General features: G+C 35.2%; 1 protein-coding gene across 3 annotated transcripts in view; it reads right to left on the bottom strand.

Annotated features, from left to right (window-relative positions):
- The window catches only part of nherf1a (NHERF family PDZ scaffold protein 1a), a 38539-nt gene extending 23697 nt beyond the window's left edge, over nucleotides 1–14842 (bottom strand). For 2 of the 3 annotated variants that reach the window (XM_030121631.1, XM_030121633.1), the window contains exon 1: nucleotides 14232–14842. In XM_030121631.1, the coding sequence (XP_029977491.1) occupies nucleotides 14232–14699 (468 nt within the window). In that variant the 5' untranslated portion in view covers nucleotides 14700–14842. The remainder of the gene's footprint in view (nucleotides 1–14231) is intronic. The other variant, XM_030121632.1, reaches the window with a different exon arrangement.
- Between the last annotated feature and the right edge of the window lie 9041 nt (nucleotides 14843–23883).

Genomic DNA, 23883 nt, shown 5'->3' with positions numbered 1-23883 from the left:
CATACACAGAAAACCCACTTGCACCGAACTCCAGATGAGTCCAAAGATTACAACAGTCCACAGTACGAGTTGTGTAACTGAATTAAGCAGGTTTCGCTGTATTAAAGAGGAGAGCTGGTGCTAGATTTGGTCAATGCCGAACTGTAACATCTATTATCTGATCACAAGATTCCAATCAGCCTATTTAATTTGTGCAGATCACTGTGTAAATTTGTGCAACACTTCCTATTTTGAGACAAGAGTTCCCATCAGATAAATTCAGCTCAGATCAGCATTACTACCAAATATTTTCTGATGATACATGATGACTTAGACGCAACTAGATGGAAATCAATTTTTTCTCATGACACATTATTAGACAACAGTTGACTATTCATGTGTCGATTTTTTTTTTTTCAACAAGCAAACTAAAACCAAAAGATCACCAGATAACAACTGAAAGAAAAGCCACAAATTATCACATGACAAGCAGAAACTGTTAAACTTGATCCAAATGATTAATGAATGTTTCCTTTTTGGAACTCTAGAGTACATTCAATAAACAAACGCAGCAATAATTTGTCATAAATGCATACAAAACTCAACTAAGTCAACTCAATTAGTCAAATTAATTTGGCAGGTTAGACATCATGAAATGAATGAGTACCATCACTTGTCACTTTGGGTAAAAATTTTTTGGGTTTATTTGGTGTGAAACTGTATCTGTGGTAGTGCAGCAACAACGAATCAATTAAATCGATCCAAATCTATTCTTAAAAGAGTTGGCAACGAATTCGGCAGTTGATTCGTTGAGTCTTGAGCATGTTAGTGTTGAGGCATGCCTGCACACTGTGTAGCATAACAGAGGAAAACACAGAGTAACATGGCTGAGGCTTCGGATGCCGGACCAGATTATTAAAGCTAGGTTTACATTATGTTTGCGGTGGCCACAGCAGCCCCATTCGCCCGAAATGTAGTGCATGATTCATTTAACAAAACTTGAATATGGTGAAAAAAATAGCCAATATCCCACGGCGCACTACATTTCAGGCAAACAGGGCTGTCATGGCCACCGTGAGCATAATGTAAACCTAGCTTAAGATAGCCTACGTGTTGTGATTACTTTATCCCGCTAGCTAGTTAGACACCATCGCCAAAATTATAATGTTTTCATCCATCTCCGTTTATTAGGCCAAGACTAACGTTACCTATTGGAGCTGGTTGAAGACTGCAACTTGCTAGTCTCTAGCTGTAACAAGTTTAGGTAGCGGGCTAGTGCTCGCTAACTAAACCCGAAGCCTTTACGGGGATGTAATCATGAGTGACTTGTCTGCAGCCTATATTGCTTCGAGTTAAATACCAAGTCTTTTGTGTTTATCCGATGAATCAATTAGTTATTCAAATAATCTACAGAATAATTGTTTGTTAAAATTATCATTAGTTGCAGCCCTAATCTGTGATGCATATTATTCTGCTCAGTTATAACCATTATCCTCTTAAACCCATCTCCTTCATCCTCCATATCCCACCTCAAATTCCTCCTCCATATGCAAGTATTAGCATGCATCTATTTTTGTGCATGACATACGGTCACAGCCTTTACTAACAGTGTACTGTATGTGGTAACATTTAGCTTTGCATTTACTGCCTGAGGATATTATCCGCTTACATAATCAGCACAAACTGCAACAGAACTGTGGCGACATGAAGCTTTATGGTTATCATTAACTCACTATGACAAAAACAAACAATGTCGCTTCAGCGCTATGGTAACTTGCTACAAGGACAGGAAGTGGTTTCCTCACAGGTTCCTCCCTCCCGACAGCTAACAGTGTAGATGCTCCAACAGGAAGCTGCTTCTGCATATGTGTGTGTGTCTACATATGTTTGTGTTCATGTGTCTGGTCTCCAAATCTGCAACTGAGAAGATTCACACCACTGGTTTTCTGTAAAGGGCTGACTTTGTTACAGTACAACAATATGCTGCTTATTATCAGCATGCACGACACAAATGGAAAACGCACATGAACTACTGAGTGTGTGCACAGTAATGGTGTAATTCTGAGGGATACAGACACCTGGAACTCAGTATCCATGGTGACTTAATAGCTGTAGTTAAGGTTGATGACTTGTTTCATATGACAAGGGTACAACGAATCAACGAATAGAGAATGTGGGTGTCTGCATCATCATAGACAAAGTATTATGGATCCTTAAACACTAGAGTTTTGCAAACACGATGTATAAATATCAATAATAGTTATGCATTTTAAAATAAAAATGCATTAGTGTGGACATAGCCTTATCATACAGTACAGTGCAGAAGTCTTAGACCATATTTAGCTTTGTTGTTTTTGTAGGTTTGAAATGAACACATTTATTTCTCATACTCTTTTTTTTTTATCAGATGTAACAACAAAAATACAGGAAATACATGCACAGCCTTAAAAAGACACAAAAACACACTAAATTGGTTCTAAATGTTAAAGTTACTAATTACTGTGACCCCTGACCCCATGACAAGAAGCAATGCAAACAGTTATAAACATCTGACATGAAACTTGGTATAAAACATCAGAAAATTAATGCAATAAATCCCATATTGTCTGAACAAAAAGGTTAAAGACGTGTTAAGCGCAAAGGGAGGTCACACTACATACTATCACTTTGGTTTATAGAAGCTGTTTATTTCCCTATTTCTTTTTTATTAATGATGTATGTACTTCATATATATATCTAGATTGTATTTTAATACAGAAACTGCAAATTACTTAAGTGTAAAAATTAGAACTTTACTAAACCAACAAACCTAATGTTGGCCTAGGACTTTTGCATAGGACTGTAACACCAAAAATGGCAGACAACCAATATAATATTTATGTCTATGGTTTTCAGAGGTAAATCAAAGCATAGATCTCCAACCGAATAATGAACTTCGCTCAAAAGGTTCATCATAAAACATCTACCTAGTCAACTATCCAACAAATTACTTGCACAATATGTTAAAATAGACTTAAGGAAAAGATTTGAGAAAAAGAAATGAAGCTAAGGACAAAAGAAGTAACAGTTATGGTACTACATAGTACATACAGTCGACTTTCAGAGCAAATTTTAATTTTACTTTACACCCCCATCTCCTAAACCTTCCCTCTGATTTCCCCTGACACATCTGTCATTGCTGTGTGGTCACGCTGAATTTAGTCTTTGCTGACTGATCAGAAGAGAACGAAGGATGAGCCGAAAGCTTAAGGACAAAGCTCTATATGTCACATATTATGATTGCGTTCAGTCTGAGAGGGGGAGAGACTTCAGTGTCACTTTTCTAATTACTTTCTCCAAAGGCGGTTATAATCCCTATCATGTCGGAGAACCCTGATTAAATCTGGAAGGATCTGAGTTTTATTGGACTGTTTAAGTTTATAGTTCAGTCTGCTTTCATGACAGTTTGATACACATCCTTGACTCACCTCCAGTCAAAAACAGAAAAAATAAGTAGACTGCTGTGTCTGTTTCTCTTACAATGCGACTGAATTAACAGTGAGATCAGTTTAAGATGATATGTTTATTTAGACAATGTCACTAAAAAAACAATGAGTTACTGGGGCCTCAGTAAGGATGTCATTCAGATGAGACCAATAAGTCTTTTATGGGGTTTGTTTTGGATGTCAGCCCACGTAAAGGATCATCTGATTGAAAATAGTCGCTGGGGGCACTGCCATCAATCATGTAGCTCTGCAAAGATGTTTCTACAGCGCTGGCCAAGGAGAACTCCACTGTCGGGTGTAAACAAGGCCCATTTATCCAGCAGCTTCATCCGATGGTAGCTTCAGCCAGCCTCTCTGCATGCTATGTCACAGCAAATCCACAGTGATGATGACAATTATATGATCACAATGGTAGGTGACAGGAAAATTAGCTCAGTGTTAAGATCCTTTATAATCAGAACAGTCTGTTGAAAAGTGCAGCTCCACAAGCAGCATGGAAACACGCAACGCTTATACATTCTAGATAATTAGCGGACTAACAAATCATAATGTAACCCACTGGTTTTTGAACTGCCACTTTGAAGCCAGTAATTTGCGATTTGGGCATCATCATGTTTGCCTTTTTTGGAGCTGAAGCGATTATATTTGGACGATAGGGGTGGAGCTATGGGAGCCACAGGTAGGCTGATGTGAAGTGCTACTTTATTGACGTGGTAACGGAGTTAGCTTCATCAAGCGCTGTAGTTTCAAACAGTCTTATTAAGGCAGTGTTTCCCAAATTCTGGGAGGCGCGAAGGCTTGCCAGGGTGGGAACTGGATCAAACCTGAGTGTTTTGTTTGTTTTTTTTTCTTCAGGTTAGAACATGTAGCAGGTGGAACTAATGTTTTAGTGTTGGAGCACTGGATTCATTTTAGGGACAAACAACAAACAAATCTACTGCCATGGTGATCTGTCACTAGACTAGACAAAAGGTTGAGGTTTGGAGAATGGACAAGGATTGGACTGGAAAAGAAAAATGGGCAATGTTTCTGTTTTTGCACAGTTTGTACAGTTTGCACCTTTATGTTCTGAGATGTGCAGTGTAAAAAGGCTCACTGCAGTCAGTGATATTGTTAAAATGTTCATCTTTGCAACCAAAATGTATTTGTCGTTCTAAAAAAAAATAACTATAGTTGTAAGATAATTGCACATTTCCAATTTTTATTTGGAAAAATATATTCTCAGGGATCAGTCTTGTTGAGTTTATTTGTATTATTCAAGCAAAAATCTAAATAATCTTTAATTTGCACAACAAATTATTCAAGGAAAGGCAAAAACTATTGTTACAATATTGATGTTTCTTTCAATAAAAGTTATAATTGCACTACTGTTACAATGTTCTTGGGGTTGAGGGGGCCTAAAGATTTTTTGTCCTCCAAAGGGGGGCCCCGACAGAAAAAGATTGAGAACCACTGTTTTAAGGGAACCTGTTAACCACAACTAAATGTTTTACTGAATAAACTGAAACTCAGAGTACAGCTTGATAAGAAACGTAGTTATCTTACCATCTTATTGGATTAATAGAGGAAAAGTGTAAAGATGGACTATGAGATAATTTATTAGATGTTGCACTATGTACCAAATGCATGGTTCTTAAAAGACTTTGGCTAATGTTAATGTTTCTCAAATATAAGGAAAACTGATGGCATTATGAGTCCATTGTAATTTCTAGCAGTGATGCATGTTTGTGATGGTTCTGGCATTTGTTCAATAAAACATTCAAATATCACATCAAACCATTTAACAGAAACAGTAATGGAGTCAACATCACCTGGAGTCTCATCTAAACCATGTCTCCAGTCTGTTTGTTCCAGATCTATGTTCCCTCTGGGTCTACGTCCAGTATCCTTCTAAAACCACTGTTTCATTCATACCTTCCTCATGTAGTCCAGTTGTTTATCCATGCTGCTGCACATGCTGTCTTTCATTTCATTATCATCATTATTTTTCTCTTTGATACTAAACTAAGTGTGTCTAGAAATAAACTGATCTGGCTCCATCGTTGTTGTTGTCATGACGTCCAATTCACACAAATGATTGGTTGATGCTTGTATTGCCACTACAAAAGCTCAGCCCTTACACCCAACCTTATCCAAAACAAAAGCCCTAAACATTAGCGGTTTAAGAAAATATTGATCCACTTAAGCATTGCGATTCTAATGAAACAATTCTCAAAAACATTATAAATTTTTAATTAATACTTGGAAAGATTTACATTAATTAATTTTGTGTTGTGTTGATGGTTTATAACTGTTGTAATCAATCTTCACCTATTAGAGTTTTCAATACAATGTAAACTTGGACAGGAAGTAGTATAAGTACACAGAATATTATTATATTGAATCCTAGCCACTGTATCATGTCATGCATCATATTTTTTAAATTTTTGTCTGTACACAGCCCTTCTGTCATCACATTTTAAAGATTGAAATCAGCATGTTTAACTTTTTTGCTTAAACTTTCTCAAAACAATTAGATAAACAACTTTGTCAACTACAAAATATTTCAAGTGTCTTATTATGTTAAACAACGATGTGTTCTTTACAATCTTTTATACACATATTGCATTAATTTATCATATGCATATCAATTTAATGCCATTTGATTTATCTGACAAGTATTTAAACACATAATCTGTTGGCAACTTTGTCAAATTGTGTTTATAACCACTGACCACAAATCAAGAACACTTCATAAACTTAAGTAAAGATATGACAAACACACCCTGGAACCTAGTATTAGGTAATAAAACCAAACTCCTCTACACTGGCCAGTGAGACCTAACAGCATCTAGCTATAAAGTGCACGTCCACTAAGTTTTTTTATTTCTTACAGATAAATTTGTTTTTATAAAAGATATTTGATGATAGAAAAATGACCGTGGCTTGATACTGACAACTGTACTGATTAACCACTAAAAAACATGTGGATTATAATTGTCCTGTCTTCAATGTTGGATGGTCTAAAGAAGTCAAATTAGATTAGAAATCTGGAACTAAAGTAATTTAATCAACTTTTATGTCAGTGCAAGAAATGTTAACGGTAAAATGTAAGAAAAATTGCCCTTAATTGTATTTTTTTCTCAGTGTATTCAGTTGATCATTGCAGCTTTAACAACTGAATGACTTGAATGTTGCATTTCTTTTCACAGATATCGCAACATGACTCATGATTTTAGCAGGAATGTTATTTTTTCATTGAAATTTCATTGAAAAGGATTTATAGGTTAAAGGAATCGTCGTAGCACCATTCAATGTTGTGACACATCAGCATCTGTGGTGTGAAAACATAATAAATAATAAATATACGTACATACATAATAAATCTGTCTGCTGAGTATTTCAGCAACTATATAACAGCTATAATGGCTGTAAACTACCTGACTATCAGATTTAATGCAAGTAACGCAGAAGTCATGCAAGCACAAGGCTGCCTTTAACCTGTGACTAGAATTGAAGATATTATATCAAACTGATAAAAACATAAGCTACCTCAGCCATATTGTGAAACATGACTGTAATGTCAATTTACAGCACTCACTACTCATGTATCAAAGTACCAGAGTAATGGTTCTTTCACCGGATCATATGAGCTGAGTGATAAGACATGTTGTGAAACATTGCACAAATGATTGCATGGAAAGACGAGATGTGCTCCAAGGTTCGAGGATCAAAGTCTTCTGGTGAATGAGCGCAAGGTGAAGAGAGTCCTTGGAAGACATTCTGAGGTTAATATTTTGTTGTCTTTAAATGAATAACCTGTGAGTTTCTGTCCAGCAAACTAACTTTCCCTGCCAAAAAGTCAAAGAGCAGCAGCGTAATGGCCCCAACCCTTTTCATTTTTGGCTCATGATAGCATCAGGTTAAACTTGGTCTCATTCCCTTTCTTTTAGGATCCTGCTATTTCATCGCTTGTTGGACTGTTTAAGTGCTGTTAAATCCTCGCTCTCACTTCACTCAGGTCCTGTTGACAGTGTGTGTTAAGTGAGGGTGTAGGTATTTCAGGGTCAGTGTGGCCTCCTTGTTGAGGCGTGAGAGTCCTCTTTCCTTTCCTCTTCATGCCCAGAAACTTTTCTCCCCATGCAAACACTGTGGACAAAGCCTTATTCTGCTGCTGGGAATCTCTATGGTGACCAACAGACAGCCCACGGCGTAGAATTGAGTCGCTGGAGTCCAGAATGTTACATTAATATGATGCTAACACAGCTCAGAGGAAAGCTATAAATGCAAAATAAGTTATCCAAGTCTTTGCTTGGACTGTCGCTATGGAGATTTAATTGTAAAAAGTGCACACATTTACACTCTGGAGACTTTGCCCCGGGCTGCAAGTCTGACCAAACAGAATCACGTGAAAGAGGCTATTGTTTAGAGATGATGGCACTTGGTTAAGCCACCTTCTCATCATCACGGGCCAACCCACTCAAAGTGGGTCCCAGTGGGAGGCTGCTATCCCACAGGCCAGTATCAAGCCCAAAGACAATCTCTGCCAAGTGTCCCATCAGGCAGGAATGCAGCTGGAGGGGAGAGGCAGCATCCCGGTAAGCCAAGAGAGGATGTTCACTTACCGGAGGTCTGAGTATTAGTGATAGGGCATGAGCCACCTACAGAGACAGAGACCTGAACATCCCATTCACACCACCCGAACATGGCTTAAATAGAGTAAATAGAGCTCCAGGGATGACCAATTTTAGAAGCTAACCCAGAAGTTAGCACTGGCCTGGTTCCCTCAACCAAAAGGCCATGGGATTTCCCACTTTATTTTACAGAACTGCAGAAACTAAGGTCTGTAACAAACAAAAGATCACTTAGAAGTTTTGTTTAGCAAAATACCATCACAAAGCAAAGCCGTTTCATCATTTTTAACAATTGTAAAATGTAAAAGGCTAACACCATAGTATATAGTATATTAGACTCCAGACTGCAAAACCAGATCATTTCGAAGGCAGGAGTTTACACTAGCCATCAACATTGGTGGTAGAAGTGGACGTATTTGGAAAAAACAGCCGAGCTAGTTAATTAAGTGATAGATGACCTAATGCTAAACGCTAACTTTCTAGCAGTGAAACTAAGCCAAACTTCATCAAACTTTTGTATAACAAAATCACTTGACAGTCTTCTCAGTGTAAATTATTATCCACAACTACAGTCAAGATGTCTGTGGAGGGAAAAAATGTTCAATCAATAAACAGAAGCTAAGTCTGACTCAGCGGGCGAGCTTTCAATCAATATAAGTTCTAAAATCTTTAAAAAAAAAAACAAAAAAAAAAAACAATGGTACAAAAGGTCCACTTGCATACTTATCACAGGGTCTAAATAGAGTAAGTGATGGGTTAAAATAAAAAGAAAAAAACAATTATTGACTAAGTATTTCTAGAGAGAAGTTCAGGAGCCAGGCTTTTTTGGAGCCAGCACCTAGTGGTCATTGGTGGCATTACACTTTAAGATTTTACTCCTTTCATGTTGTGGTTTTGTGCTTGGATTTTACAAACTTTTTCTTCCTCTTTTCTTATCATGAGCTCATATATTTAGCTGAAAGCATAGTTTACAAGAGCGTGGCTTCAGACGCAGAACAGTGAGTAGTTAAGTGTTTGAGTGTGTGATGATGATTAATGTCCAAAATAATATGAGTAAGATGCACTATTCATAACTAAGGTATATACTTAAAGATCTATGTCCTAGAGCATGACCTAACTTCAGGCATCTACCCAAAACTCATTTAAAAAAACAACAGACAAGGTGTATAAAGTGCAAAATGCAATACAAATATTTACATATATCACTAAGAGTTGAAAATGTGTTATTGTATTGATTTAAGTTACATTTATACTGACATTTTCCCATCAGCAAATATTTAAACACACCTTGTATTAAACCATGCAACCATCATTAAATAATTTAACTGAATTTAATTTTCTTTGGAGCAATTATATCACTGCTATTGTTGATGTAGTAGATCAGGATACTTCAGCAAAATTAAAGTCAGATGATCTAGAAAATTACTGTACTGTAATTAATAACTGCTTAATTATTCTTTCTTTGTTCAAGCAAGGTCTGGACAGTTGATAGATTTGTAATGTGCCACATTCAATGATACAAAAGAAGACATTTTAGAAAAGTAACATCCAAACTCTCTGTGTTTGATAATAGCAGTTTGTATGCGGTTTGCAGCTAAATATTATTTTTGGAGCATCCCTAGAGGAGGGTGGTTAATGATGCCAACCATGAACAGCAGTGTCCACAGATAAAATCTAGTTCAATACAGCTCTCTGAGTCTTCTCTATTTTCTGTTTTCCACTATTAAATTCTGTTGATTTTATTATTTTATTTTGTATGTGCACTATTAATCTATTAAGCTCTTAGTCTCTGAAATATCTGGATATTTACTCTTCTCTAAGCCCTGCCTCAACTTGGTTACTGTTGTGCTAAAGCCTGTTAAGCTTTAGCACTAGGCATGTCACTCTATGGTGTTCTCAATTTTGTCATATATCATAATATTCTAACAAGAAAAATCGGAAAATTTATGTACCAATATTTATGAAACAACACAGAGGTTTACAGAAAGGACCAGAGGAGCTACTGTATGTTCAGAATATAGTGTAAAGTTGACCAAAACAATCTTTAAGGTAAGATGCTAACTAAGCTAGCTTGCGTAGTACACAGGTCTAAGCAAATAAGACTGAAAAAAATTATTTGGATCATAAATGCTGACTACATATGTACATCCACATTTGTAAAGTTGGGTGTCAATTACATGACTGATACTTTGGTTTCAATACCAATTTCACCCTTTAACAAAAACAAAATTACAATATACATTACAGTGTAAATATTTAGTTTCACTTTCAGCTCATCTGCATCTTTATTGAAAGTAGTATAAAGAATAAACCTATTTATCAAAACTGGGCATCTAAACATAATACAGATAATCAAAATATATGCTGTATATACTTTATTAGGTAGCCTACACCAGGTACTCACAAGGTGTACCCCATCAAGTGGCTGGTCAGTGTAAAAATTGTTTGTCTGTGCGACATCACTTATGCTAATGACATTTAGGCTACTCCTTAGGTAAAACCTTACCGAACAAAACTAATGGTGTTTAAATAATCTGTGTCATAAAAGTACTGAAGTTCTGTACCCAGTTCTAAATTCATGTAAACCACATACAGTCGCAGAGAAAATTATTAGAACATCAAAAGCCATCAAAAACAATGGTTATGCAATCAAGTACTAACTCCTGTGTGTATCATGTGACTAAAACAGACAGAAAAGAAAACATGGAATGCCTAAAAGCACTGTTTTTTCCACAACTGTAGGCAGTTTAAATGGTATCATATCAATGGTCCCTGTCAGAAAATGTTACTGTTATTATCAAGTCATTATCTAATGATATATTGACTTAGTAACCAGCAATAAAATCATAAATACTGAATCATCCTACTTTATGATGTTTGACCCAATGAAAAAGAACAATGCTCTGTGTCGAGCCAAAAAAATAATAAGTCATCCTTAATAAAATACAAAGAGCTGAACACCTCCACAATAAGGCAATTTCACACAGGTCTTACACAACATTTAAAACCAGCATCCAGACTTTGCACTGGCTAAAAATAGTTACACAGCCTGCAAAACATCCACACATTTGGCACATTAGTTTCATAACCCAGTCTTTCAAAGAAGCAGGATTAAGAGTAAACTTCAAAGTGGAAGTGCTTGGCATTTTACATGTTCAGGTTTCTAAGACATCCCATTGTGTCATGTCACATTACTGGCCTATATAATGAAAGCATTAAAAAAGAAGTCATTATCCGTCTTGCTTGCACGCATAAATATGGTAATGCTTCTCGTCCGACAAGCCAAACCTGCCAGGGAATTCAAGACGGGAAGCAGAGAAACTGACAGACATTTCTGTGACAAAGACTCCGTTCAGCAGGAATGAGTAAAGGCCTGGCACACTTCACTGTGCTGTGTCACCTCTGTGTCCCAGCTTAGAGTCTCTCACTGGCAATGGAAGTGGCTCTTTAACAGGAGGATCCATTTCCACATAACCTTTGCAGCTCGCAGCCAGGCCTGGCCTCGGATCAGATTGGAAAAATCACGGGTTTTACAGAATTAATTATCCTGACACCTTACCACAAATAGATCGGTTACTTTTAGATAAAAATGCATGAAAGTAATATGACATAAAGGAAAAACTGGTCTGGATGTGAATATCTCATAGCGCTCTGAGCATAAAACCAGCCTCCAGGTGGTTTCTCAACCAACCTGGCAACTTCAACACAATATTTAATATAAAATTGCATAAAAGTCTGCAACACAAATAAATTTATGCTGACCTTTTGACCTGAGAATAGTCCAGCTCTTACAGAAATGTAATACCCCTATATCAACTGTATCTGCAACATGATCAGAGGTGGTAAAAGAACACATTTTTTTAAGTATGTCTCCAAGTAGAAAAGGGAAAAGTGACTCTTTGGTGTCTTTTACATCTTTTTTGTCTTGCTGAGGAAGAACTAAGATCACTTGTTGCATCTTTTTTGTTGTTTTCATCTTGTTATTCTTATTGTATGTGACACAAGGGGATGCACTTTTTTATGTGTTGCTATTTCGTTTTTTAAACTGAGATCAGTATAAATGCTGTAAGGTCCACAAAGAAAACACATAAAAAGTACTAAATCACAACTCTCAAATGCAGTAAGTTGCCTCTTTTATAGAAGCTAAGAGTGTAAAGTGCAGACATTTGTGTGGGAGAGTAAAAAGTTGTAAGAAAGCTAAATAGTTCAGTACAGTGGATGAAAATCCCCTTAAGTTCAATAATTTAGTATTTAGACCTACTTCCCATTTCTTATCAGAGCAACTATATTAAAACATATGACATGTAACTAGGTTATGTCAGTATATTATGAACCTCCAGTTTATAACAGGCTTCATACATTTAGACATAATTGCACTTTTGCACTATTTTATCTATCTTGTTCTTTTTTATTTATCTATTTACACATGTTTTTATATATTTGATATTCTGTGGGCAGCAAAGCAAGAATTCCACTGTGGAGGACACATGTTTTCTGAATGTTCACATGATAATAAACACTTTAAATAGTGAAGTTACACTTTTTTGTGTAAATTTAACCCATAAAGACCCAAATAGCCACTGGTGACCAAAAGCATCTACTGATCTTTAATGTTTAATAACTTCTAATCAACTAATCCTATCAATACATGTAAATAATTAGTGTAAAATGCAGTTTGTCATCTTTTCATGGTCATCAGATATGACGTTCAGATGCTCCATAGTGAAAGTGGAAACACTGTCATCTTCTACAACATTGATTCTAACCAATGGAGTTTGATAAATGACAGTGGATGGAGACATTTGGTTTATGTTCAGTTAATGATAGATTTGCTGAAAAAGTCACTTTTTCATCAGTTTTCTCTGTTTCTGATAAAATAACACTCAACTTTACTCTGATCTTTTATGAACATCTACATGATCAGTGAAATAAATACAGGAAAATACCTGATTTTGCCTGAAAAAATGCAAAATACAGAGGATAATAGTGTAACAAATGGTGATAAATTGATAAACGACAGTGGATGGAGACACTTGTTTTATGTTCGGTTAATGATATATTTTGCAGAAAAGGTCAGTTTTTTCTTCAGTTTCCTCTGTTTTTGAGATAATAACCCTCAACTTTAATATGAGTGTTTTTGAACATCAACATGATCAGTGAATTAAATATAGGAAAATACCTGATGTTCACTGAATAAACACAAAATACAGAAGATAATGTCATGATAAATCACTTAAGAAAAGTTAAATACAGAGAAAAAACTTATTTTGGAACTGTCACAATAGTGACTCTGGGTCTTTATGAGTTAATACATGCAGAGTGGCTCCATTTGTGATGTAACCCTTTCATGCATGAATTACGACAATATTAATCAAGATTTTTTTTTCTTTATTCCTCTTTGGGCATTAAAAAAACAATGTGATTTTTTTTTTTTTTTAATGAAGCTATTTTTCATGGAGTTGCAAAAATGTCCACCAAGCTGGACACTATGTGTTTAATTTTTAAAGCGAAGAAACATGTATTTACTGATATACTGTGTGAAAACTATGGAATAAAAACACTAAATGCTGCTAATTTGATGTTTTCTCACATTTTAACATACACTACAAACAAAAAGTTATGGATATTTTTCATTCTTGGGCTATTTTTTTTTTTTTTTCTCAGTTGGGATTCTTGCAAAGCGCTTTTTACTTTTTTATGTGCGAACTGAATTAAAACTTTTTTTTTTTTTTTTTTTAAATGACCAGACATAGTTTTATTTACAAACGGCAAAAATGACCAAAAAAAAAAAAAGAAATATCCTTAACTTTTTTGTTTGTAGTGTACTCTAATACTAGTCATTACTCACTTCATGGACATTATATGCCAAAAAAAAAAAAAATTGTTGTTAATTACAGTCTAACAAGGAATTGATTTACACTCAAACATGTTAGATCAGGTTTGTCAAAAGCAGCAAAGTTACAGTAATGTTGGGCTAATGCATAAGCGTCCTCTGTGTTGGCTGATATGAAACTAAAACAACAAAATCCATGAAAATACAAGAGAACAGCTGAAGTATAACTGTCCACTGTAGTGACCACTGTGCATGAAAGGGTTAATTTAAGAGTCCTGACAGAAAACTTAAACTCATAGTGGTGTGTTTTCCAGTCTGTACCTTTGAGCTGACACTCGACCTCCGTGACCTCTCCGAGGAAGCGTCTCCGTTCTCACGCGGGACCGGGGTGGACTCTCTCGGGCTGCCGTTGCTGTGTGCCTCCCCGCGGTCGGAGTCGGTGTCCCCGGCCGGCAGGGGAATCCCATCCGTGACGAACTCCTTCTTACACTGCAGGTTGTGTTTGTTGAGCAGCTCCGCCGTTTCCGCGTCCACCACGATGAGCTCCAGGGCCCTGTCTCCGGTGGCCCGTATCCTGGCCACCACCTGCTGATGGCTCTCCCCTTCCACACTGTCCCCGTTCACGAACACCAGTCGGTCCCCCGCCAGAAGCCCGGCTACGGCGGCGGGAGTGTCGGGCTCCACCAGGCGGATGAACTGCCCGGTCTTGCCCTTCTCTCCGTGCAGGTGGAAGCCGTAGCCGTTGGCTCCCTTCTCCAGGACGCACAGTCTGGGTCTGAGGTTCGACATGTCGGTTGTTTTTTGTTTTTTGTTTTTTTTCTTTCAGTCGGTGGAAACTTTTCTTCCCGCTGTCCGATCCAACTGTCAGCCTCGCGCGGGGACTGATCCTCGAGACACCAGCGGCACCTGTTGCGCACACTTTGAGCTCGTGACTCACTTCCGCTGATCTGAGTCACCGCCTGCTCTCACAGATCCTCCCCTATCAACTTCTACACGGTCCAACCCTCCGGTTTCACCCCCAACCCCAACACCGGGCCGTCCGCAGGCCGGTACCGGAGTCAGAAGAACCCAGAGTCACATAAACATGGAAAAACTTTACAATAAACAAAGCAACAAAATGAGAAGCAAGTGGAAACATTTTACGCACAATAACAAATAGAAGTGCGTGATGATTTGGCAAGTAAACAGCATGTCGAGAAAGAAAGAAAGAAAGAAAGAAAGAAAGACAGACAGACAGACAGACAGACGGAAAGAAAGAAAGAAAAACGTTTCTAAAAAAAAGTTGTTTTTTTTTGTTTTTTTTTTTGTTTTGTTTTTTGGTTGTTTTTTAATGTATTTGCCAGAGCTGATACTACGGAAGCCTGTTGCATCCACACAAAAAATAAATTCGGCTCTGTTTTTCTGAATTAACGAAATACTGTTTTCTGAAAAAAAATAAATTCACCTCTCTTTTTCTGAATTACTGAGATACTGTTTTCTGAAAAAAATTAAAATCGGCTCTGTTTTTCTGAATTAACGAGAGGTTCAAGGTTCAAGGTGACTTTATTTGTACCCGTGGGTAGATTTGTTTTGCAGCAAGCTTTCGCTCACTGCCGGTCGCTGCGTGCGCATGCGCCCAACACAAATCCTTCGAAAGAATTGCAGTGAAGATAATGCAAGCACATACCTCACATACATAAGACATAAGACATATGTCAAGATACTGTTTTCTGAAAAAAAAAAAAAAAATTCTGCTCTGTTTTTCTGAATTAACGAGATACTCTTTTCAGAAAAAAATTAAATTCGGCTCTGTTTTTTCTGAATGAACAGATACTGTTTTCTGAAAAAAATTAAATTTGGCTCTGTTTTTCTGAATTAACGAGATATTGTTTTCTGAAAAAAAATTAAATTCCGCACTGTTTTTATGAGACAATTATCTCGTTAATTCAGAAAAACAGTGCCGAATTAATTTTTTTTCAGAAAATAGTATCTCATTTATTCAGAAAAACAGAGCCGATTTTTTTTTTTCTGGTAATTATGAGATAATTATCTCATTAATTCGGAAAAACAGAGCCAAATAATTTTTTTTGTTTGAATGCAATACGCTTCTGTACCCTCAACAATGAAATCATGCTTAAAAAAAAAAAAAAATCCATCCATCCATCGATCTAGTACGGAAGCGTATTGCATTCACACAAATGTAAGTGCAAATCAATGTTAAAATTAGAAGATATATGTATGAGAATATTTGCAATATTAACCCATAAAGATCCAGTGCTATTTCTGTGTCACTTCCCAAATGAATTTTTCTCTATATTTAACCTTCCTTTAGTGATTTATCACCATTTATTATATTATCCTCTGTATTTTGTGTTGTTTTTTTTTTGTTTGTTTGTTTTTCAAAAATCTGGTATTTTCCTACATTTAATTTACTGATCATGTGGGTTTTCATAAAAGCTCAGAGTAAATTCAAAGGTTATTATGTCAGAAACTAAAACTGAAGAAAAAGTGAGTTTTTCAGCAAATCTATCATTAATTAACATAAACCAAGTGTCTCCAGCCACTATCATTGATCAAACTCATGGGTTTTACTGGTGAATCAATGTCGTACAAGATAACATTGTTTCCGGTGTTTCTGAACGTCCAAATGGGTCATATCTGATTAACATGAAAAGATGACAAGCTGTATTTTACACCAATTATTTACATGTATTGATAGGATTAGTGGATCAACAGGTATTGAACATTTTACATCAGTAGATACATTTGGTCGTACATGGATGTTTGGGTCTTCATGGGTTAAGTTTAATATTTTAATATTTAGACCTACTTCCCATTTCTTATCAAAGCAACTTGAGTCTATACACATACCAAAACATATGACATGTAGGTCATATGTAAAAGAAGTACAAAGAACAGTTACACTCACAATGATTCCACATGAGACATTCATAATCAGCCAAAGCTTTTATGGATGTATTGCTTCCAGTTTTGCTGTTACATGTTCAAATGTAATAAAAGTCAGTCTTAGAACCCACTGTTGTCCTTGCTCTTGATTTAATAATAGGAAGTCTCTCACGTTGCCAGAATTTGCAGTTATTTTAAGGACAGTTACAGGCCGCAGCCTCAGAGACTGATATGGTGGGAGGATCCACCCCACAGGGCATTTTCACAACAAATATTTGGACTTGTTATGACACAAAACATAGTTGAAATTGATGTAATTAACATCGAAAGTGTTGTCAAACACACAGACGTCTACAAACCTGCCTGGTTGTCTCTGGCTGGTTGTTTAGGGTGTTTAAACATCTTTAAAACCACTACTAACTGCACCATAAATGGACATAGTGAACAAGTTAGACCAGGGGTGTCAAACTCATTTTAGTTCAGGGGTCACATTCAGCCCAGTTTGATCTCAAGTGGGCCAAACCATTCAAATAATTGCATATAATACCTATAAATAATGACAACTCCCAGTTTTTCTCTTTATTTTTTGTGCAATAAAAAACATTAAATTATGAAAATATTTACATTTACAAACTATCTTTTCACAAAAAGATGTGAATAATCAGAACAAAAATTAATTTCTTAAGAAAAATAAGCTAAATTTGAACAATATCATGCCTCAACTTATCACCTGTACATGTGCAATACTGACAATGTTACACAAACATAATATTGTTGAAATTTTGAAGTTTGTAATGTGTAATTAAAATAAGAATACCTACAATATTATGTGTCAACTTATTAACACAACTTACAAATCGGATCTACAAATCCACAAAACATTTAGTAACAGAATATTGTTCAAATTGTACTTAATTTTCAGGTTGTTCACATTTTATTGTAAGGGTTATTAGACTGTTATTTGACTTTAAATCACACTGGGCTCAAACCAGTTCAACACCTTTGACTGTTCATATCTTCAGTGTCATTTTTTCACTCGCCACGGGCCAGATTGGAACCTTTGGTGGGCTGGTTTTGGCCCACGGGCCACATGTTTAACACCTGTGAGTTAGACCATTAGAACAATCAGATACAATCTAGATCCAGTTGAAGTTGAAGTAAAAATGGAACCAAATAATTGTATAAATAAGGAAATTATTGTAGTAAAAGCAAATTAAAGTGAGCTCATGAGATAAGAAATGTTTGTGTTTTTATTCGGAAGGATAGACTTGCAAACTAAAAGTTTTACTGATGTTTATTCGATACAAATATATTTAGATGTAGCCTAATAGGTTTATTACGTGAATGATGAATTTATCGTTTTATTTTATATTTCCAAGCAAGGATACATTAAAGCAGCATATGACTTTTATCACAATATTTTTTTTCAAATTTATAAAAGCCAAGTGCTAGCCTAATTATCACTAATCCATTAGTCTTTCTGTGCTTACACATCTGAGTCACTTCCTTCACAGTGAACAACTTCGAAGATGACTCCACAGGGGCGCCGCTACAAATTATGGGCCCCATGAATTTGTCATGTTTACCCCCCCCCCCCCCCCCCCCCTTAACAGCACCCCAGTGACTCCATCATAAACACAGTCCACTTGTTGACACAACAAACTGAAACGTCACTCGGGCCTTTTTTCAGAAATTTTGTTGTGAATTGCATTGTGGGAATGGGAGTTCCATGCAGCACCAATTTCACTGTCTCTTCATGAGTGCTGAACCCATACGTCGCGTTTATCTCCATCCATCGACTATACTAATTCTTTAAAACAATCCTGGTGGACTGTATAATTTTGCATAGTAGCAATCTGGATTGTTTTCTTGCTGAATTTGTGAGAAACTGCTTTTGCTTGGTCACCATTCCCACAATGCACTTCGATAAGGCCCGAGTGACGTTTCGGTTTGTGGATTAGCGATAATTAGGCTATCACTCAGATTTTACAAATTTGAAAAAGAAATTGTGATGAAAGTCATGCACTGCTTTAAGGATATTTTGTAAGTTTAAGGTTTAAGTTTGTATTTGTTTTACTTTGTTTCTCTGCATATTTTTTCTTGCCCATTATGTACAAATACTTCATTAAAGTTAAAATCTTCAGGTATTTGTACATTACCTAAAGAAATTTTAACTTTTACTATTACTACATTACAGCACAAATATTTATACTTTATACAGAAACAGGCTTGTTCATTTTAATGTGTTTGAAGAACTTTTTTCTTCATTGTTCTGACTTAAACGGATGTGACAAACACATATACAAACACTTAAAAACGATGACCCCTTCACTTCACTGATAACAAACAGTGAAGATAAAAACAATGTAAAAGATGCAACGAGAGAAAAACACACTGTGGTCTGCAAATTTCTGAATTTTGTTTTTCTGTATTTTGATGTAATTAATTTTCAATCAACTCATAAAAAAAAAGGGAAAATTAACGTAAAATTGCATCCCACTAAACTGAACTGCAGTGAAAAGCATCAAAATTTTTTAAGTTGCTGACACTGAAAGCATTTTCCTAAGCTGAAATGAAGTTAATGTTCATAATTATCCGTATATTACTTAGTTTTTTCATTTTGTTTCAGATAGAATTTAACGGTCTTCACAGAATATTAACATGATGCAGTTGGTTTTGCACAAAATAACCTGAATATCCTTCAAAAGCCTTTTACTTTTTACTTTTACACTCTGAGCACATTTCAGAGCCTGCACTTTTTCACTTTAACTACAGTGAAGACGTTGCCTCAGGACTTTTTACCACAGTTATTTTAACACAAGCATCTTTACATCTACTGGGGTACATGACGTATGTATTTTTATCACGTCTGCACACATAAAAACACTCTCGAACCATTGTGGCTGCAGTTAAAAGCCACAATTCAACAACAGCCCTGTTCATACAAAGCACACTGAAATAAAAATAATTTATTTTTTTTATGCAGCATATAACACATCAAAGTAAACATTTGGCAGCACAATCAGACAACAAACACCTGTTCACTGTATACAAGAGGTCGAATGGCCACAAATTCAGTTGTTTTAGACAATAAACTGTATCAGACCTGAGCAGTGCATTCATGATTAACCACTATGACATATTTGTAGAAGAGTGTTGCATATTGTGATCAAACCAAAGCCATAACCCTGCCTTTGTGACGGTAAAGCCTAGATGCTGAGCTGATATTCTGACATCCTAGATCTGTAAAGCTGCACCAATCAGTATTTTTATTAATAGTTGACATGTGAAATATGATGGTAAAGCCCCAGGGATCTGGCTTCCAATTGTGGCCCACAACAAGTACAGATGATATTAACAGTCTGCAACTTAGCAGTAACACACAGACGCTGAAGAGCCAGATATGAGGTGGGTAAATCCATAAATATATATAGATCAGAGGTAGACCAATATGTAGATTTTTTTTTAAAAAATTTTTAATATCGGCCTTATTTTTTGTTTTTTTGAAAGCCAATATTTGATCGGTAGTAAAAATGTTATAACATATTTGATCAGGCACCTGTGTGGGCAGCACTTGAAATTCAATAAATGTTAAAAGAGTATATAATAATTATATTTTTTATATAATTAATAATTTCATTTATATTGTTGCATAAAAATCTTAATTATCTGAGTGTTTCAATTGTATTTTACAGCTTTAAAAAAAGAATCTGCCTTAAATATTAGCCTAAAAAAGTTGCCTGACAACATTTTTAAAAATCGGTATCGGCCTTAGAAAAACCTATATCGGTCCACCTCTAATGTAGATGTTGCATTGGTTGTTACAGACTGTTGCTACAATAGCAATTCAATCAAAACTGCTCTGTGAATGCATCTGAAATCTTTCCATTAACCCATAAAGACCCAGTGCTACTTTTGTGGCTGCTCCCAAATTATTATTTTTTCTCTATTTTGATCTTTTCTTAAGTGATTTATCACCATTTTTTTAAAATATTGTGCACAGTATTTTTTATTCTAAGTGAAAATCAGGTATTTTCCTGTATTTAATTTACTGATTATGACTGGCTTCCATAAAAGCTCAAATTAAAGTTGAGGGTTATTATATCAGAAACAAAAAATGGAGGAAAAAGTGACTTTTTCAGTAAAAGGTATCATTAACTGAACATAAATTCAGTGTCTTCATCCAATGTTATTGATCCAACTCCATGGGTTTTACTGGTGAATCAATTTTATACTAGATGATGGTGTTTCCATGGTAACTACAGAGCCTCTTAACGTCGAAATGGGTCATATCTGATGACCATGGAAAGATTTTACACCAAATATTTACATATATTGATATGATTAGCGGATCAATAGGTATTAAAAATTATTTTGATCATCAGGGGATGTTTGGGTCTTCATGGGTTAAACAGTACTGTGTGGTTTACATTTATGAGTCAATTACAGGGTTATTTTTGTATTCAGGTTTATTACAAGAGAGAAGTAGGGTCGAACTAAAGATACAAAAAGATGTTTCGAGGAATAAAGTCACAACATTTTTTTTAAGCCATTATGTAATGAGAATAATGTCAGAATTCAATGTGTACAAAGTTGTATAATTATGAGAAAAACAATTCAATGATCAAAATTATCAGGAAGTTTGATTCTAAATATTTCCTTATGACTTTTGCAAAGTATAGTTTGAGACAATATTCTACATTCATCATGTTTCTCCTTCTTAATCTCATTAAAATTACAACTTTGTATTCAAGGTATTATGACATTATGACAATATCCTGACTTTTCTTGAACATTACAACTTTATTCATTTAATATTTTTACTCTGAAAACTTAATTATCTTAATATTATGTTTTTGTTTTTTTTGGTCCTCCATGGTTTATGACCTATTTGGGATAACAAATAAATAAATAAATAAATAAATAAATAAATAAATAAATAAATAAATAAATAAATAAATAAATAAATAAAACTATATTACATTACTAATAAAACATTTTTTTCCCATAAGTATCTCACAGAACAGTTATGAATGGTGTCATTTCAGTCACATACAATCCAGCAACAAATGCAGTATTGATATGTTTATGGACAGAACCACTTAAGTGTCTAATTTGCAGCATGTTTCTTTAACCCTTACTGGGTAAAAAAAAAAAAAAAAAAAAAAAAAAAAATAAATATATATATATATATATATATATATATATATATATATGTATATATGTATATATATATATATATATACTTCTATTATTTCTTGTAGATTTTATGTGTTGACTTGGTAGTTTGTTAATACAGAACTTAATCCATATTATATGATTCCTAACATTTTTAACCCTGAGCTCTGAGTTTAAAATTTGATTAAAATGTAAATTCCTCATAAATATTTCTGTCTGCCTTGATACAAATAGAAATCCAAGTTATTTTGGAGGCACTGCACACAATTTTTGCACATGCAATCTAGCAAACATGCAGCCGAGCTTTATAAAGAAGGTCATCATCAGGCTGTAAAAGCAAAAATACCTTCTCAAAAACAATATATATTTGGTAGCACGTCCCAAAAGAAACATTATTCACTCAAGACATTATATACAGCAGACAAGCAACAGATATTTAGTTTGGTCTGACACTGCATCTTTCACAAAACCAACAACTTTTCTTTTTTATCTGCATCACACGAATCCAACTGTTTGTTCATAAATACCTTTGTTCTGCAGTCTTGTTCATGTACATTAGTTTGTTTTTCAGGAGTGTTGTGGGCTTTAAATCTGTGGCACAGTGCATGGCCTTCATCTGGATCTGGTATTAGATCACATGGCATAAGTTTGCAGCAGTGGACAGGACTCAGAGTCTGGCTTCAGGCTCCTCCGCTGGGTTATATCAGAGATGTGTGGGAGTACGTAGTTTCATAAAATATCTTCCACTTTAGGAATTTGGCTTATTCGTTCACCATAAATGATGTAGTGGTAAATTAAAATATCATCACGAAAGAACACCACTTAATAAATATTTTAAGGCAAGTGACCCAAAATCCTTTTTCAGTGAGGCATAAATCATCTTTCCTTTAAAGAATAGTTTAGAATTTTTGGTAATAAACATGAGAGACTGAGAAGATTTACTCTTTATGCTATAACCTCATGTCTGTACATGATGTGCAGAATGGAAGATTGGAAGTTAAAAAAAAAAAATAATAATAATAATAACACTAATATGTCTATTCTACAGGTTTTAACTTTGGTCAGGTTAGTGTTTTCTAGTTGTTTCTACTTTTTATGCTAATGACATTGTCAGTGCTCAATCTGTCTTGAAAACTCGATATGTTCAATGCATGTATGAAAATATTACTTTACTTGTTATTTATGCCAGTATTTGGAAATAAATGTGTATAAGATTAAAGTTAATTAGTGTTGAATTTTGTTCCCTAGACCTGAAATAGAAGATTCATATTAGCTGTGGTTAGCTTGGTAGCTAATGTCCAAAGCTAAGTTTAGTGCTTTAGCTAATTTGATTGAAAAAAATACCTGTTAAATAAATAAATAAATAAATAAATAAATAAATAGATACGGAAATAGTTTAGATCCATTGGATAATTACTGCAGTGATCAACATGTTTCAAGCTGCAGCAAGTTCTTTAACCCTAACTGATGGAGAAAGTAGCCACTTATTTCCTAAATAACCATCAGTGCGGTAAGTGTGTCTTTGTAATCAACACTAAATGCAGTCGAATTAAATATTGTGCTGGGGCATTTTATTACCACACCCCCCGAAGGAGAGGCAAGGGGTATTGTTTTTGGTTCGGTTTGTTTGTTTCTTTGTTTGTTAACACTCTAGCAGCAAAACTATTGGTTGAATTCTTACCAAATTTGGTTTATAGATTGTCAGTGACCAAGAATAGATCTGATTAGGTTTTGGGATAAGTAGGTCAAAGTTCCAATTTTTAATGATTTTTTTTTTTTTTTTTTTTTTTTTTACAATTTTTTACATTTTTTTTTTTTCCCATTCACTTATAATGGGTGAAATTTCAAATGTCTGTAGCAGCCAAACTATTGGTTGAAACAATACCAGACTGGGTTTATAGATTGCTAG

Source organism: Sphaeramia orbicularis, chromosome 19 (genome assembly GCF_902148855.1).
Source record: "Sphaeramia orbicularis chromosome 19, fSphaOr1.1, whole genome shotgun sequence".
Lineage (NCBI taxonomy): Eukaryota > Metazoa > Chordata > Actinopteri > Kurtiformes > Apogonidae > Sphaeramia > Sphaeramia orbicularis.
Note: the sequence above shows the minus strand (reverse complement) of the source record. Positions and strands in the feature narration are given on the sequence as shown.